The sequence below is a fragment of the Chiroxiphia lanceolata genome, chromosome 5, assembly GCF_009829145.1.
Source record: "Chiroxiphia lanceolata isolate bChiLan1 chromosome 5, bChiLan1.pri, whole genome shotgun sequence".
Lineage (NCBI taxonomy): Eukaryota > Metazoa > Chordata > Aves > Passeriformes > Pipridae > Chiroxiphia > Chiroxiphia lanceolata.
In genome coordinates, this window is record NC_045641.1 from 40,806,818 (window position 1) to 40,825,885 (window position 19,068).

The following is a 19,068-nucleotide window of genomic DNA, read 5'->3' on the forward strand; positions in this document are numbered from 1 at the left end:
ACAAATCTGTCCCAGGCAATTAAACTCACTGATTTCATGTGTTTCACTTTGCTACAGATGACAGATATAGAAGAATTTTTCTTCAATTACCTCTTATTAAGGTGTTTCTTTTTACATATATAGTATGCTAAACCAAACTTCTTGTGACTATGTTGTGCCAATTTTTCATCCAGATCTTATTTAAGTAAGTCCTTCAGAGAATAGTGAAATTACCTACTTGGATTTCCTCCTACTTAACAGTTTATATTTAAATAGTGCTAAATAGCAAATTTCAGTCTACTGAAAATATAATTCAGATTGCTGGACCACCTTCTGACTTTGCTTTAATTTTGTCGGGGTGTTTTGTGTTGAGCTTTAAGCAATTTCTATAATTTTATATGGTAGATATTGTGTAGCACAGAAAATAAAGGATGCTTAGAGACTAAGGTGATTTCCTTCTGTTTCAATTAAATCCTGATTCATAAACATAAGCCTTTTCCAGTTATATATCTAATTTGTATTAAACTGAACACACACAGCCTTTCAGAAGCCACTGGTTAGAGAGATCAGAGATATTTAAACAGGGGCATTGAAATTCTTTCAATTGTACAATAAATTTGTCATTATCAATATTTTATTTTAGCTATAGGGACAAAAATGAACATTCATTTTCCACACATTGTAAATGTAACTTTTGGAAGGAATTATAATGGTTATCAGCATTTTTTATTATCAGGGTCTCGTATAAACTTCTTTCACTCTTGTCAACTACAAACACAGTGCAGGATACACACCAAGATGGGCAGGAGTGTTGATCTATTGTAGGAAGGCTCTGCAAAGGTATCTGGACAGGCTGGATCAATGGGCTAAGGCCAATGATACAAGATTCAACAAGCAAAGTGCTGGGTCCTGCACTTGGGTCACAAGAACCCCATGCAGTGCCACAGGCTGGAGAAGAGTGACTGGAGAAGGACCTTGGTGGGGGGCTGATCAACAGCCAGCTGAACATGAGCCAGCAGTGTGCCCAGGTGGTCAAGAAGGCCAACGGCATCCTGGCCTGTATCAGGAATAGTGTGGCCAGTAGGACTAGGTAAGGGATTGTCCATCTGTACTCGCTGCTGGTAATGCTGAACCTTGAATCCTGTGTTCAGTTTTGGGCCCCTCACTAAAAAAAAAGACGTTGAGGTGCTGGAGTGTGTCCCGAGAAGGGCAACAAAGCTGGTAAAGGACCTGGAGCAGAAGTTTGATGAGGAGTGGCTGAGGGAACAGGAGGTCTTTAACCTGGAGAAAAGGAGGCCTGGGGGGACCTCATCACTCTCTACAACTACCTGACAGGAGGTTGTAGCAAGATGGGTGTCAGTCTCTTCTCCCAGGTAACAAGCAATATAATAACAGGAAATGGCCTCAAGTTGCACCAGGGGAGGTTTCGATTGGATATTAGGAAAAATTTCTCCACTGAAAGGGTGGTCAGGCATTGGAACAGGCTGCCCAAGGAAGTGGTGGAGTCACCATCCCTGAAGGTATTTAAAAGACGTGTAGATGTGACACTCTGGGACATGGTTTAGGGGTCAACTTGGCAGTCCTGAGTTAGCAGTTGGACTCAGTGATCTTAGAGGTCTTTTCCAACCTTAAGGATTCTATGGTTGCATAATTCTATGAATGCCTGCTGTAAATTGGAAGAACAGGACTTACATAAAAACCTCAAATATGTCAAAATATTAATTTTAATAGTATCTCTCCATGACTAAAAAGGAATATTTTAATGATCCTACTCACAAGATAATATTAATATTTAATTAGAATCCCACTGGATAGTTTCAGCTTTTACTGCAATTTTAATGACTCAGTTAAGGTGTGACAGATTCAGCTGCAGCACTTTAAGATGTACTTCCATCCTCTCAGCCTATCAGCAAAATATCAGAAGCAGCATGAGTAAGCATCCAGGAATTTCTCATCACAAGGTTCCCCTTCAACAGTTTCATAAGAGTACCAAAGTGTTTCCCAAATCCCAGGGCACGTGTGACTCAAACACCTTCTCAGCATTCTTTACTAGACAACAGCAGAAGAAAGTCTGAGATTCACAAACTTGCCTAATAATGTAAATTCCTCCTCTTCAACCAAGGTAGATAACTTTGATAGATAGGATAAAGAAGGGACTAAGACAAAACCAGATATAGTTCCTTTCCCTGCAGAAAAGCAAATGCGGAATTTTGGAGCAATCCATTTGTAAATTAAACTAATTAATGCACATGGAAAAGTGAGGTTTTGGCTTCCGGTGGTGGAAAGGGATCTTTTCTCCTAGAGTGGTACCTAAATTCTCAGTATGTGTCAGTCTCATGATCAAATGAACTGCACAGGACTGACGACTATGTACGTAGCATTTGAGAGAGTGAATGCAAGATACTCTTCAGGCTATCATAAATGTACATTCCGATTTCATAAACGAAACACATAGATCCATACAAAGTATTTTGAAACAATAGATTAAAAATGAATCTCCATGAAGATGACTTTGGTTTTGAAATGCTTTAGTTTTTCCATTCAGCAATGCAGGTTGTGAGCTTTGCAACCAGCTATATTTAAAAGTGCAAACATGTACTTAAGGCTTTATTTTCACAACAGGTAGGAGTTAAAATACCTATGGACCATACAGCATTATAATCAACATTAGCCACACTTCAAGTGAACAAAATATAAAGCTTTTTCAGATTGAAAAAAACAACTTTGGAAGTCGGGGAATGAAACTGTCAGCCCTAAAAATACACTCTGATCTTACTTTGGGGGAAGAGAAAAATATTTTTTTTTCTTTTAATTGAACACTTTGTCTTCTCTCCTATTCAACTATGCAAAACAAAAAGAATCAGTCAAATTTGCAAGTTTTTAGTATTCTGAAAATTCACTTGTGAACTAAGTGTTTGTGTCTGACTGACAACTTCAGCTAGGTTTATTTTCTATTTGCCTGGATTTCAGTGTATTTTATTGTTATTTAATGGTAAGCTTTCTAGAAACTTTACACAATTGAGTCCTTTAAAACCTGTCCTGACATGTCAAGAAAAATATTACTTTTTTCAAAGAAAAAAAATATAGAAGTTGTAATACATATTTTCAACATGTTTACATTATGTATTCTTCTCTTCCTTCCTTTTTAAGATTGCCGACCTTTTATAAATATTGCTGTTTAGCTGTTGCTATGCAGAGGTAATAATTAAGGTGAAATCATCCTCATGAGGAAGTCTTTGTAACCCTTGGAGATCAAACAGTAGTAGAAAATCAGACTAATGGAAATAAATAATGGAAATAAAAAAATTTAGGATACTTAGTACACTGAGCTCCAGCCCTCTTTTATGGTTTAAGTAGGTCTTTACCCTCTATGCTTCAAGTTCTGTCAAAGAAAGCTAAAACCTCTTGCTTCTGCAGCTTCTGATGTTTCTTGATTATTTTATTCTTAAAATCTTGATATTGGTGCTGCCCTCTGTGTCCCTGTTTGTATGGGGCTAGCACTTTCAGACTCCGCTTTCATGTCACTGAAATGCAAATAATGAACGAAAACATGCAAAAATGACTGGAAATGCTCAGAATCTTTGGCAGATTCATAATTTTAAATGGAAAACATGAAAACAATAACCACATGGTCTCTTACTGTTGATGGTCTGTGCTTATGATAACTATTGACAGGTCCTGGCTGTTTTATTGATGTGCCTATGGAGGTCACTTGTGTTCGTGACAAGGGTGCTGTGGTCGAGGGGCAGCATCCGGCTGTGGCACTCCGCTGGCTGCCATCCCTCTACACCATTGCTGAGCCCTGACTCCTTCTGAACACTAAATACCTGGATCAGCAGTAATTTTTACACTCTAGAAGTAATACACTAACATGTTAGCCTGATAATTAGGCAGTGTGGTCTATTAGTTCACTTCATTATGAATTCTGAACCAAATTGTTACTGAGTAACCACCTGTCTTGTGCTATTAGGTGTAGTCTAGAGCATGCACCGCTTATTTCTATGGCAGCATTTTGTAAACAGAACAGGAGTAATTTAAAGCAATTGTGCAGGTGCTATTACAGAAAAGAATATCTGTCAGGATTTTTCACAGAAGATTACCAGGAGCATTTCAGTATATTTTCTGCAAAAACCCTTATCTAAGTAAACAAAAAAAAAAGAACTGTCTTTTACAGAGACTAACACAATGGAAAAATAATGACAAATATCAATCACATCGTTGCATTATACTGTCTATTTGACACCTGCTGACTAATTTCTTTTGTTGCCTTTTTCCCTAACCAAGCTCAACAAAACAGTAGCAAAATTGCTGTTCTTTCATTATTGCTCTCACAAAGACATTAGTAATGTACCAAAACCAGTATTCAGAAACTCCAGAGTTCATTAGTAGGACAGGGTCTGATTTCCAGCTGGTCAGAGCTGAGGATGGACTTGGCAGAAACATTAAAATATTCATCCTTTTCAACAATATATGAATTATTGAAATATATATACATATTGTGAATATATATATAAATATATTATTATATATAGAGAGATATTTTTAAAATATAAATGCATACAGTTGCTCTGAGTACATAAGCATTTAATTAAAAGTACCCCTGTATAAGGTATATAATTCGGTTTGAAAAATCTGGCTCAGGTTGAAATGGAGTGTTTAGATGATTGCATTGCAAATCTATTTTCCTCTTCTGGTTACATTAATGTATTTCCCTGTGTGTAAAAACAGTCTTCCCCAAATGAAATTTTGTATTCTTTGTCTTCATATTATCACCTAGAGACTTTGAGATTGTTTAGATTTATTTTGCCTAGACATGTCTGTTATGAAAACCACTATTCTGAATGTGTAGTCAGTTTTATTATATTTTTCTATACAGTGTATCTGTATTAAAATCACCATCTGTGTTACTGATTGTAGAAAACATGAAAATACAATAGATAGACAGGATATGAGAAATATCCAGAAAGGAAATGAACCTTACCCCAGAACTATAATTAAACAACATCAAAGGCCTGATCTGCATGTACCAACTGAAGAAATCCCAACTTAAATGTAATTCCCAGTCTGCTGAAACTGAAGCACAGTAAAGTGAATTAAAGTCTGTATTTCAAATATGAAACTAAATATACCCATTTAATTTTAGTCAGGATCTTAATACTTTTCAATGACATTCTTACCGGGAATAATTTTTTCCCCATATTTCTCCAGTGAAAATCAAGGATATGGGCCTCACTGATAAAAATTTTATCTATTTCTTAATGATATAGAACATTCATTGTAAGTGAAACATCTAAAATAATGCTTTCATCCTAGGATTACTGCAGAAAGGATTATAATATAATAGCCACTTTCTAATGCCATGGAATTATACATACAGTTTCTTTTTTTCTTCTTCTTTTTCTGTAACCATGTATTCCACATGGTTAAAGGTGTCCAAATTACACTCTCCAGGTGCAAAGTCAAGCACGCAGGTTCATTTTTTTTATAGACTTAGGCAAGTCAAGCCCACTACGGCTCCTCTTGGAATAATTCTACCCATACATTGATAGTCCCTTGTAATAATAATGAAGATTATTTATTATTTCCTAATGCTGACATTTCCTAATCAAACCCATAATATTTCTTACATTTTTGGATTCCAAGTAAAATTATTTCTATATTTATTTCTATTACAGGCCTATGATGGGTAGTTGTTTGCACTAAATTAAAAAGAAAATATTTAAGACATCTTGCTAGTTGACTAAGCTATGAATTTGCAGAATACTCTTAGAGCTGCATGTACACTGTTGGGTTGAGGTGATCCAATGAGAATACACAAATGACACATTTTCTGGTTCATATGTTAATGGGAATATTGATTAATAAATATGAACCTACTGAAGCTTGAAGTTTATTTTATTTATTGACTCATCATTAATATAAATATTTTATTCAAATGCAGCATGTAAGGCTTATCATACATTTTAAAATTCTTATGTGGAGTAATAAGTGTAAAGGTTACTGTGATTTTGTTATATATTTAAAATCTGGTTTGAGAGTCAGTAGATGATCTTAACAAATCATCTAATATTCAACAAATATACACAAAATTGCATAATCACTCCAAAGAAGCACATTGAACAAATGTTAAAACAATGTATTATTCCAGCAGACTAAAAACAAAGGATATTGAGTATGTGTTTTGCATTTTTATCAAGGTGGATGTGCAAAAACATTGTTAACGGTAAAGAATTAACAAGATTAATCCTTGCAATGAAACAATCTTGATCCACTTGAGCATCTCATTTGACCAGTGTCAAATGACCCCAAAGCTGACACAGACAGAAAGATAAGCAACCTGAATTCATACCTCCAGTACTAGATAAAATGACATCCACTTCAAAGTTTATGAATTCCAAAATAATAGATAAAAAAGAAATTAGATAGTCTTTCTGATGTCTCATGAAAGGCATTTCATGAATACTGTGAGCAAATTAAACATTAAACATTAAAATTTTCATGGATATACTTTGTACAAGTGAACTCTACAATGTGTATCAGCTAAGCATACATTTAAATATATGCTATGTTCTTTACTTTATCAAGTCAGTGTGTTTAAAGGCATTTGCTAACATGATTTTATAAACCCAAGTCTGGTGAGAATTTCATTCCATTGATTTGTTAAGCTCCGTAAACAGACTGCAAAATAGATGACATTAAACCCAAACTGAAATTATCCTGGTAACTAATCTCATGTGACTATGAACAATCCCTAAGATAACCATACACAAATAACTTTCCAATTTCATTAATCTCCCAGAGTTTTCAGTGTGTTGGGAAATGATCTGCCTCATGCTATTCCTGTGTTCTTTCAGCTTGTATTTCCTTGGCTGTTATCCCATCTTCTCATTCTCCCTTTTTTCTACTTTGGGTGAGGAATATGTGGTAAATAAGAAATCCAAAACACCTGTGCTAGAAACTCAGAGCTTTCCTACTCTGTAATTATCTGGAATAAAAAGAGAGGATATAAAAGACATGTTTATTGCTCTGAGATATCTTCAGTTTCACAGAGCTCTGTCATATGGTGATATATTTGTTTGCTTTTGTGCAGAAATGTCAGGCATACTCTGGGATCCTTCTTTACTGGTGAATATAAAATATTGTACAGACCCCAAAAATAACACAAATAACTCAACCTGATGAGACCCAGAAAACTGTCCATACGTACTGATTTATTGCAGAGTAGTTTTATGTAATGACCCTTAAACACTGTGTCCTACAGTTATTTGGACTCAGGACCTCATGGAGAGCACTGTTACTTCCTCCCTCGGCCGCAGCTCCAGCTTCAGTGTTATGCCGCAGTGAACACGCTAGGATTCATACAGAATACCAAGACGTGTGCTGCCCCAGAACAACAATTGTGTGACAGACTGTGCACCTGAGTAGATGCCAGTATAACCATCAGCTGTCAAAAGTCAAGTTACACAATTTAGCCAAGTCCACTTGTCAATATTTATGAAGTCAACCATGGCACCCATTAATTCTATTAGATTGCATCCTGCCTTTTCTGCTGTAGAAACTGCTAACCACTCACCCCAGTTAACTAACCTCAATGCTCTTAGGAGAAAGAACATTCAAAACAGATCAGATTAGCCTGAATTGTGTGAGACCCACACATTGCACAGCTCCTATGATAATATAAAGAGTAATTGATGTCCACCCATCTATTGCATAGATCACTGTACTACCTTAGCCTTAGAATAATGCTCTCCATTCCACAGCTATAAAGCAAGAGATACCATGAGGCAAATTTTTACTATAATTGCTATGGAGCAGGAACCATGTTTCAGTATTTTTTTTTAACAACAAAACGGCATCCTTGTCCTTACTGGAGCTCTGTTGGGAGAGTAGTAATGCAGTAATAATCATAGTAAAAATGTGCAATGAAAGCACTCTGATATAAATGTGAAGATGGAATATATTACTGATAAATGAACAATTATATATTTATATTTCTGCAGTAATCTAAATTGCAATTAAGATTCAGGCAGATTTTTTAATGCAAAGAGAAATACAGATTCATCCCAAAGGCAAAAGTCTGAAGACTTAGGCCACAGGAATTACAAAAATGAGAATATAAAATTTAAAAGAGTAGTATGAATATTTTCGCAGAATTCCTAGTTAAATTCCTTATTTTTACATTACAGTAGTAGCACTTAATTTGTTTTCATAAAGAGCAACCTATAAAAGAAATGCTTTCAAAACACACACAGATACACACAGACACGAAAGAATATGCTGGATTAGGTTTATGCTCATTTTGATGAAGATGCTAATTTTATAGAGACTTTGTGCTGCAAGGTTTAAAGGAAACTGGGAATTTTTAGTCTCAAGTCATCATTTATTCAGTGGTAAAACAAGGCATTAAATCACCCATGTTTCTAACCATGGGGAATCAAGATTTCATTAAACCAAATGTTTGTCAGACATAAAAATGAAGTAGTTTTGAAGAGATTTGCAAAATACCTTTCTAACATTGTAATGCCCGCTCTTTAAACAATTGCTTCATAGCTGCACAGCAGATTTTGGGGGAAGAGTAAAGAATGAGGAAGTAACAAATCACCGACATTGCTTTTTTACATTTTGTCAGGTTCCCTTAAGCATTATTTTACTAAACTTAATTTTTTCTTTACTTTAAGCGCAAATAACAGCTTCTAGCAGTTTAAGAGCAATGTATTCATGATTACTGATACACAGGGATGTGTCATAGCAAAAAATTGAGAGGTGCAAACGATCTCAGGATGTCTAATGAATAACTGGAGTAGAAAAAAACTTCTTCAATGACAAATCTGTGACACTGGGATTTAATCTAGTCACGAATCTTTAAATAACACATCCCATTAAAAATTTTTAGAAGTAAATAAAATGAAGGAGAAGTAATTAGCCATGACACAAATGTTCTGAGAAAAATATCAAAGTTGCAGGGAAGATACTTAGTAGCCAGTATTTATCTTTTTGGTGCAACAACCTGACTCCTTCCTCAACAGTAGTAAAACTCTGAAATACCCTAATCCATTCATATTTGTGATTCTAGAATATTTTAAAAAAATCCCAAAAAGTTACCATTTCTTTATGACATGATATTAAAAGAATATCAACATATATAGAAAAATATATACAAATTATCAACTATGCAAAAGCAAACATTTTATTAAAACTATTAATCACATTGGTTTTGTGAAGGAAAAAAATCTTCTGTCTTCAGATACATTTTTCCTTAAGCACTCCATGAACATATAAGTATAGACCATGCACCCTTTCTTACAAACTGGATTCTTCTAAAGAACACATAGGAGGCATTCAACTTAGATGAAAAGTCAGTGCAAAATGGGAACATGACATCAGTATTTTAGGATTTGTTACAGGTGGCCACATGCTAAATGGAGGGGAAAGAGAACATAACATTTCAGGATGTCATTTGAAAACACCCGAAGACATCTGGGCAGCAACACAATTCTGCTCTGCAAAATCATTTCAGTAAAGACCAAAGCTGGTGAAGTCATTTAATATATATGACTGTGTTGCCAACACCACACCGTAGCCAACACATAAATAGGCCTAAGTCACTAAGATTTTTGCATAAAAATACTAATATCTGCAAAATCATTATCTACTGTCATGATAGAAAATATATATATATATATCTCCAGTCAAAACTGGAAAATTCTTTTCTGTGGTAAAGTTTATGGAAATGGTACTGAGAAACCACTTTTGCAAGTGCAATAGTGATGTTTATCTCAAATATGTCAACAGAAATTATTGTTCTTCAGTTGCTATCTGGAAAATGCATCTGCCTTTAGAACTATTCTGTCCAAATTTTAGTGAAATGTGAATTTAGTAAAAAAAAGTGACAATGCAAAATCAGCCCTGTTGCCCTCAATGTCCACAAAAAATTTTAGTGAGTTTTTTTCCCTCTGAGATCTTAGATTAGAATGAATTGAAGACATAGAATGAAATAATTATAGCACCTTAACTAATTCTTGTGCTTAGTTCTTTTTTACTTTGTAAAAAATTAGGCAATGAAGGATGTAGTGCTGTTGTAGTAATCTTCAACTTTTTCAGGTGCCATACTACACTTGCTAATTCAAATGCATAGAGAAATAAATTAATGCTGCAGAATGTGTGGTATAAAACACATCCACAAAAAAAAAATCATCATTCTGCATCATTACCATATTTAAAACTTAAGGGCAACAATAACTTTCTGCAGACTTAACATTTACAAGACGACTAAGGTTAGAGGCAGAACAAAAAGCAATTACATATAGCACATAAAAATTACATTTCAAATCAAGATATTTTTAATTATGTGTAACTTTGCAGAAAATACATTTTTGCTATACTTTCATAGGCATTTAAAAATAAACTTCAGTGCACAAAGAAGATCTCTTCAGAGATCTGTGCAAATCAATACCTTAAAAATAATTTAAAAATTAACACAGAGGAGAGAGTTCAGAAAGAAATAACTTTGAGTTACACCATTCTGAGGAAATATGGTAAAAGGAGATATTACAGAGGAATGGTGTTTCAGAATTTTTGCAAAAAAATATATTCCTCAGGTAACCAGAAACAGATATAAGCCATCTCCCTGGCCTTCTTCAGAAAAAAAAAAGGTCCCTGACTTTCACCCACTTTTATCCAGAGTTTTGAGATCTATAATTTCTGCATTTTGGATTTATGAAATTCTGGGTATATTATATGTTCAAGAAATGCACATGCTAATTTTCCCCGCAAATTATTCCTTTAACAACACTTCTACTAAAAAAAATCACTTTCCATTGTATTTACACACAAAGCCCAAGGCCACCAAGAAACTCCTGTAAAAAAAGGTGCCTTAAGCTAACAGGAACTGGAAAAGATGAGCATAAAAATATGTTTTCACATGCAGTCATGGGTAAAAAGACATGTCACATTTAGCTATGGTTTCACTTCAAAATACATATATATTAAATATTACAGAATATTTCAGTAGCAGTAAAGATGCTGCAATCATGTCTGCAGCATCCCTCATGGTCAGAGTCAAAACTGTCAGCTGTAACAAGTTTTACTGCATTTTTTACTGTTTTCTTGACTTTCTGGGTTCCTGAAGTATATATTTGAGATAACAGATGTAATTAAAGCCATATTTTTCATGCCACATTTTCTACTAATTACAAAAGGCGGAAAAGTCAGCATATTAACCAGAAACAAAATAGTGTTTTGCAATGTCACTTAGTATAAGAGAAAGTTGTTGAAAGGTCTGAGTAACTGTATAAAATGGGCAGGAAAAAATTCAAGTGCAAATTAAGCACAGTCATTAAAAAAACCCAAACTTTTCCCCAGTATTGTATTAACTACATATAAAACTTGATTTTACAAAAAAAGCCTTGAGAAAAAGCTATTAAAGTCATTTTTTTGAAACTGTTTGTAAGAAGTTCTGGGAAACAGTGAAATCTGTAAATGGAAATTGCAATAGTTGTCATTTAATGCTGCACATTGCAACAGAAATGGATTTAAAAGCATCAGTGTGGGTCATGGTCTATAATCTATGTATCCTTGAACTGTACAAGCCAATACCACTTGAATTCCTGCAGATATATGGCACTAATGACTAATCTTAGTGTGTTGTTTGCACTTGCCATAATTTAGCATACTTTTAACAAAGACTCACACTCCTAATGGAATAAGAGTATTTCAAAAGCTGTGGAACAAAAGTGCTTATCTTGTCAGTATTTTCATTATTAAAGTTAATTTCCATTAAGATCATAAATGACAAAACTGGGAAGGAAAATTAACATCCCACTTCTCTCACAAATGAGACTCATTCTTCTCAAATTAATGTGTAAAAAAGAAGCCAGTTAGCAGAATGTTGTTTGACTTCGAAAATGTTCAGATACTCACTGAAAAAGATCACATTTGCCCAGAAAAATGTGCACAGACAGACAGTATGGTCCACTAAACTTTGTTACTGGATATACCACTTGCAGCCTGTCTAATTGCTAGCTGCAAATTATAACCCTCAGTGACAAAACTATTTGGACAAACCATGGGTTATGTGGAAGACAACGAAAAACAACATCATTTTAAAAGCACCTGAGGGGTAAGAAAATGTAGCTATGTTTTACAGTAATTTTAACTAAAAACAGATGGGAAATTTCTCAGAAAATTGTTAACACTATCTTCTATTCATCTTAGCTACAATAGACATAATAAATAGGACATCTACCAGTTGTGAACAGCTTCCACTGTAAGCAGAAATGAAAAAAAAAAAAAAAGGTAATTTTGGGTATATCATGTGATAACCATGGATGAAAAGCAAATATTACAGGTGTGACCATGGAATTTAATTACTGTAGACAGTTATCTTGCCCTTGTCTGGATGAAAACTCACTAACATTTTGCTGCTGTGTATAATGGTCCCTTCCACTGCCACTAAGCAGCTGCAGCAAAATAAAATAAATAGTAAAATAAATTTTCCTCTATTAAAACATATATTTAAAGAATTTTTGATCCACTCTTTAGTAAATTATAAACTTTAATAAAGTATAAGCCCATAAGACCAAAGCCCTTCTCTATCACCCTGTGTAATTGCATATAAATATTAGCTACATAAGCCAAGTTTGCCCAACAGGTCCAACTGTCCATCTCACTTGCCCCTGGAGTTTCAAGTCAAATGTGTTACTATTGCCTGTCAAATATTAAGTGCTTTGTAAGATTGTGTTATCAACTAGAGCTGAAATCAGCTTTGCCAGTTACAGATGTTTTCACTCTCTTTTGTATTATATATGTAATATGCTATGAAGACTGTTAAATGAGAGCTTATTTACCATCTAATGGTGGAAAGCTATAGTTGTTCTCTCTCAATTTTTGGTTTTTTTTATGTATCTCCAATAAGTACTCACAAATGTCTGCAATCTCTCACTCTTACTCTGTGTCAGAGCCACAGCCACAAGCTTTCAGAGAAAGGTGTGATCTTAACATATACATTTCTACCATCTGATACTTGTCATATATCTAAACATAATTTGTTTAATCAGAGAACCAATTTACTGTGATCATTTTATGTTTAGATATAGATCTGAATATAGTACACTCTTAGAATAGGTATGAGAAAATGGATACGAAAGAAAATATTAGTTTTACTGGGAGAACAGACACTGAGACAGGAATGAAGAAACTACTGAAAAACATATTCAATACTCTCAGAAACTTTGACCATTTATTTTCATATATAGTACAATACATTTTTAAAGCGCTTTATTGCCTGCTTATTCACAGTGGAAACTAACATAAAACCAGACTTATACACTGCAGCACTCTAATTAATTTAGTCTTATTCAAATAACTGTGTGAAAATTATCTGAACTCTTGTTCAAATGCATTAACTGTTTGAAAACTCATTCTCTTCCACATCTCTTCCCATTTCACTCTTTTTTCATTACTATTAAAATAAATTTCCATTTTTCAGCTTTAACAGTTCCTCAAAGGAAATTGGAATAATAATATTCAGACTGTGTTAATGCTCATGTTATGCTTGACTGATTCAGTGTCCTCCTAAATGTTTTTACTATCATGTAGACACAAACTTTGTAAATTTCTCAGGATTTGGGGCAAGAAAATCTAGGGAAGTCCTATTTCAGTTTAATTTATTTGTGTACGCTTTTATTCCTTACTGTCAAAAAAGTTTCACTACATTTTTAAAACTCCAAATAGCAAGGCAATGCTCTAAAACCTGGTCCTATGCCCAGTGAAGTGAATTTGGATTTAACTGAATAATGAACAGGAAGGATTAGAGGAGTGCAATGCATCTCTGTTGGCTTGACTGACCAAAAGGACTGCTTTCTATTTAATAAGCATTAGTGTAAAAACCAGATTACACAACACAGTGTAACTACATAATTTGAACCCAAGTTTTCTGGACGTTATGAAATGGGAGGTTTAAAGAGGGATCTTATTTTTGAACAGATAAAGTGCACTTACTTCACAGACCAAAGGGATGAATCAAAATATCATGTTAGTAGGTTCATAGTTTATCATATTTATAAAAAAGAAGTGCTAGTACCTTAATTGAAGATCTTATTTTTAAGAAATTACTTTAAGGAAGTACCTTTTTTAGCTTAAACTGGGAAAAAATACTTTAGGGGTCTCTATTCTACATTTTCACACACTATTCTGAATTATAGGTAATCCACTTTTCAAGAATTATTTGGTAGTATTTTAAGTTTGTCTGTGGTTGCTTTCAGTTTCTATCTTAAGCCTGAGTAAAATGACACTGGTAAATGGTCATAACCCAGAATAGTTTTAATCCAGCTTGCTTGTTTGACCTATTTTTAACAGTGTTAGAAGAACATATCAGGTGGATTCAGAACACGATGGGAATAGTAAAGTCACCAGCAGTCTCTGTTATTTATACTTTCTGGTCTCAGAATCATCTTTCTGGGGTGCGAAATTCCTTTCTATATGTGTATACAGTTGTTTGTTCAATACAACTATGTGTTGCTGTTCACCCTTTCAAACAAAACAGAACACTCTGCAAACAGGAAAAATATCTCTTGTCCTAGTTCACAGTAGTTATATGGCACCATAGTTCACCATGATACACTGCAATTGAAAGGGAAGAGATAAACCTACATTTCAAGGTCATCCATAATCCTTCCTCCATCAGTGTTAACATTTATATAATGGGTATGTATATGTGTGCATTCTACTTAACAACATGAAAATTCAGGTTATTGAATTGTTTATAGCATCTGACGTATTTGTTGGTTCACTCATTTTTCATGTCTGACAAGAAATTTGAGAATCTGACACTAGGTTTGGATTTTGGCTTGCTCAAAATGGAATAGAAGAAGGGAGTAAACCAGTAAACAGAAGGTTGTATTAATCTTACAACCACCTTAAACAAGCCTCTCTGAGAAGCTTACTCAGAATGTAATTGATCTTAGGTGTTTGGTTTTTTTCTGACAGTTTTGAGAAAAGTGACAGGGAACACATGGGACAGATTATTAGAGAAATTTAACCTCAAAAGGGGAGAAAGTGTTTTATGTTACCTCCTGGTTAGCAGCAGCTAGTTCTTCTTCCAGTGCAGAGACTCTTTCTAAAGAAACCCTCAGTCGTTCCCTTACCTAGAAGAAAAATCAAAATATGTGCAGTAACGTAATTTCTATTAGTCTTTAAAGATTATATAATCTGCCATACGCACTACTGTATGTCCTGCCAGTCCATTTCAGGCATGTGTGTTGTACCCTTTCATGAGACATACTGTGTAGTAAACATTTAAACCTAACTATAGGAAGAGTTAACCCATTAAAATACGTGTAAACTTTAAATGTCATATTACTGTTCCACAGTCTGCTATAATTTTATGAAATACATAGCAAATGCAAATATTTTAAGACCATATTAGGCATAAAAATAAAACTTTCACAATCACCTTTTGCAAAGGATAAGGAAAAAACATTTGCAGGTGGTTTAAGTCCACTCCACGGAAGATAACTACTCTGTTAAGAGTAACTGAATGCAAAAAATTTGTTGCAAAAATAACTTGCAGCATTGCCTTCAGGCACACATACTATAGATTTTTTAATATCATCATGCATTTGTTTCAGTTTTGCAAAAAGTCATAAACAGTGTACACTCTTATAATCAGAAAAGTCTGCTTGTGTTTGCAGCAATTTCATAAATAACCTATTCTGCTCTAAAGATGTTTATGATCTACTAAACTGTTATTACTACTACAATTCTAATTATTACTCAACATTTATTATTAATAATTAATGATAACCTAATACCTCTGAAGACGTATTTACTGCTGTTTGAGTGCTCTGGCTCAGGGTCAGCTCATGTAGTGAGAGACAACCTAAGCTGGCAACGTAGTTGCAGTCTCCCAGTATGATCAAAGGCAAATCAGACCTGAAGTGAACTCCAGTGCTGTGTGTAGGTGACTCTGACTGCCAAGGGACTCCTTTCCTAAACTACATAACTTCACTAGGCACCTCACATTAAATGACTTTACAACCTGGCTAGTCAGTCAATGTTCGGGATATATTTCTATACATGTTCCACCTACACTGCAGCAATGCTGTTCCAGCTGCTGATCCAAGGATATTTAATGCTATTAGCAATGTTTGTAGGGTAAGGTAGCATACTCTATTAGACCAAAAGGCGTAGTTGGAAAACAAAGTAAAACAAAAATCAATCTTTCATGTACAATAGAACATTATAGATTTTCATGTACATAACAGTTGTTTTTACACCCTTGAAAAATACAGGAGATCCCTGAAAAGGTTGTAAATGTCCTAATGCTTTCATATTTTTTCCAGTGATAACGTTTAGTCTAATAAATATTAACTTTCCTTACATATTTTATTTTCCATTACTATTGAGAGAAGTGAGATTTTCTAAACAGACTCACTATATTCCAAGATTGATTTAGACTTTATTAGATGAAAAGTACTTAGCAAAACTATAACATAGCGTGTTCACTAAATTTTAAAACTACTAAAGATGAAATACATATTCAGGAAATGAACACTTAAAACTCTTCAGCATTTCTAAGAGATGCAAATATAGTTGCTTATGAAGTACTTTGAGCCTTTTGCTCCTCTTTACATTCTTCAGCTTTATTTAAAAAGCCCAAAATTTGAGAATTTATTTCATGTATTCACATACATTAGTGTATAGTTTTACTATACACTAAACAATATTTCTAGCCTTAACAGAACAGAATCATAAGTAATTTTCTCAAAGGAGCAAGAGAAAAGCAAACTGAAGAGTAGTAAGGTGTAAGAAATATTAAATTATCAAGACTAGGAGGACTAGTTTTTAGTCCCATTTCTGATTTATTAATTTCCCTCTGTTCCTTCAACACTATTAGACTGAAAATAACAACTGTTAATGTTTTCAAAGATGCATGTTGTAGCTTAAATGGACATTTCCTGTAGCATGTCTATCTAATCAATAGCTGAGCTGAAGTAACTGACTGCCTGTTCCTTGCTTGAAGTAAATGAAATTTAAGACATCCTGAAGTGCCAGTGACTGAGCAGTCTTGGAGAGGCAGTGGTAAGAGTGCAAAGTGCTACAAATTTTCGTGACTGTTTCGATTGTTTTCATATGTCAGTACAACGGAAAACAGTGAAAAAATGCCACGGAACCCAAAATGCTTTTGCTATTTATTAAATTTTTGTACTATTTTTCATCAAAGGTGTATGCAAACACATTTAATCGTAAAGCTTGCTGTCGAAAATGAGCTACATAATTCCTGGAAAACATCCTCATTAGGCTGCAGATTTATGATAGTAATCTATGATCACAGTTATTTTATATATTTTTTTGTTATTCAATACTAATACACTTGGAATAGGTAAAATTAATGTGAAGTATTAGATTTATTAATGTTAATGTATTAGTAACTTCCATCTAATTCTACTTTTCATAAAAGTGCTTCCCACCAAAGGTATAATGCATCCATTATTCTGGCTATAATTAAAAAAATTGTTTAAATAGCAGAAGTATTTCTTACTTCATTTGTCTTTCTTTTTTCCCATTTTTTCGAACCATATTCTGCTTGAAAAAGTGTATTATTTCTCCAATTCTTCTACCAGCTTCTAAGATCTGCTTGATAATCTCTTTCCATATCCATGTAGATGAAAAGTCCAAGGCATTGTGAGTCCACCACCCGGTACTCATATATTTCCTCCTACCATGCCCTCCACCTTTCCAGAGGTTTCCCTGATCCCTGTGCGGATCCCCAAACTCTCTTTCTGTACCCTATTTCTCTTTCCACCACCATTTATGTCTTTCACTAGCTCTCCACTATTAAAACCCATGCCCCACCGTTGAGGGGTCTTCAGGAGGCCCAATTTCAACCTCCCTAACCACATTTGGAGCTTGTAGAAAACAATTTCTCAATGAAAATCTCAGCTTAGATGTTAAAAACACACAGAAAAATTACAGTCATCTTTCTGGCTTCAATTCTTTTATCTGCAAATGCTGCTAAGGGACAAGATGATTGAGAGAAAATTCGCAAAATAGCAGTTGTTAAAAATCAGAATAAAATATAATGAATTGGTAATTTTACTTGAAATTTTCATAAGTCTTCTGAAATGTCAATGTATTCAAACTTAAGTGTTTTATAAAGGATAATGTATGTTTTAAAAAATACATCATAATTTGTCTAAAACTGGCATTCACTTTGAATGGTGTTAGAAACTTGCAAGCCAGCTAGGACACATTACTGAGGATGTCACAGATCCACAAGCAGCTGGAATCAGAAAAATTATCCTTAAACTTTATACACTGTGGCACTGTAAAACTGAATCCTAGTGGGTTTATACAGACATTTTAAAGCCTGAAAACAACACTCTGTTATAACATCATTCTGATCTGAAAGAGAAATCTGCTCTGGTTTACAGCCCAGAAGCTATAACTGTATTTCTCATTACAAATCTGTTTCTCAGCCATGTACAAATGTATTGCAAAGGATTTTGTATTGGATTCCCTCTTAAAATTTATATTTACAGCAAAAAAACCCCAAAGAGAGCCATCCCCATTTCTGAGAGATGTGGGAAAGAATGGTGTTCCTGGTCACTATCTTATTAGAGAAAAAGGAGCTAGAACAAGTGCAAAGTATTTTTATCTGATAACTTTAGTTTGTTGGGTTTTTTTATATGATGAATGCAAATTAGTTATTAGAATATTATATTGCTTTCTATTTTCCAAAAGTGAAAGTAAATGAATAAATATATTTCATATTAATTAGATGACATTGTATATATCACTTCGTAAATAACATATGGTTTAAATTTCTATTTTCATGGGCAAAAGATAGGGCTTTACTAAAAAAGGTTTCGTAAAGTAAGACTAATCAGATGTCATCTGATCTATCAGAGCATACATCTTTAAAGGACAAATACCTGGAGAATAGAAGGCTCTGGGGAGACCTTATAGCACCTTTCAGTACCTACAGGGGGCTTACAAGAAAGCTGGAGAGGGACTTTTTACAAGGGCTTGAGTGGACACAGTTGAATGGCTTCAAACTGAAAGAGGGCAGCTTTAAATTGGATAATAGGA

General features: G+C 34.2%; 1 protein-coding gene across 17 annotated transcripts in view; it reads right to left on the bottom strand.

The window, feature by feature from the left end:
* PPFIA2 (PTPRF interacting protein alpha 2) overlaps window positions 1-19,068 on the bottom strand; it is a 327,520-nt gene that overhangs the window by 87,726 nt on the left and 220,726 nt on the right. For 15 of the 17 annotated variants that reach the window (XM_032689682.1, XM_032689684.1, XM_032689685.1 and 12 more), the window contains one exon: window positions 15,048-15,122. The exons of the other annotated variants lie outside the window; for them this stretch is intronic. In XM_032689682.1, the coding sequence (XP_032545573.1) occupies window positions 15,048-15,122 (75 nt within the window). The remainder of the gene's footprint in view (window positions 1-15,047; window positions 15,123-19,068) is intronic. 17 annotated transcript variants of the gene reach the window in all.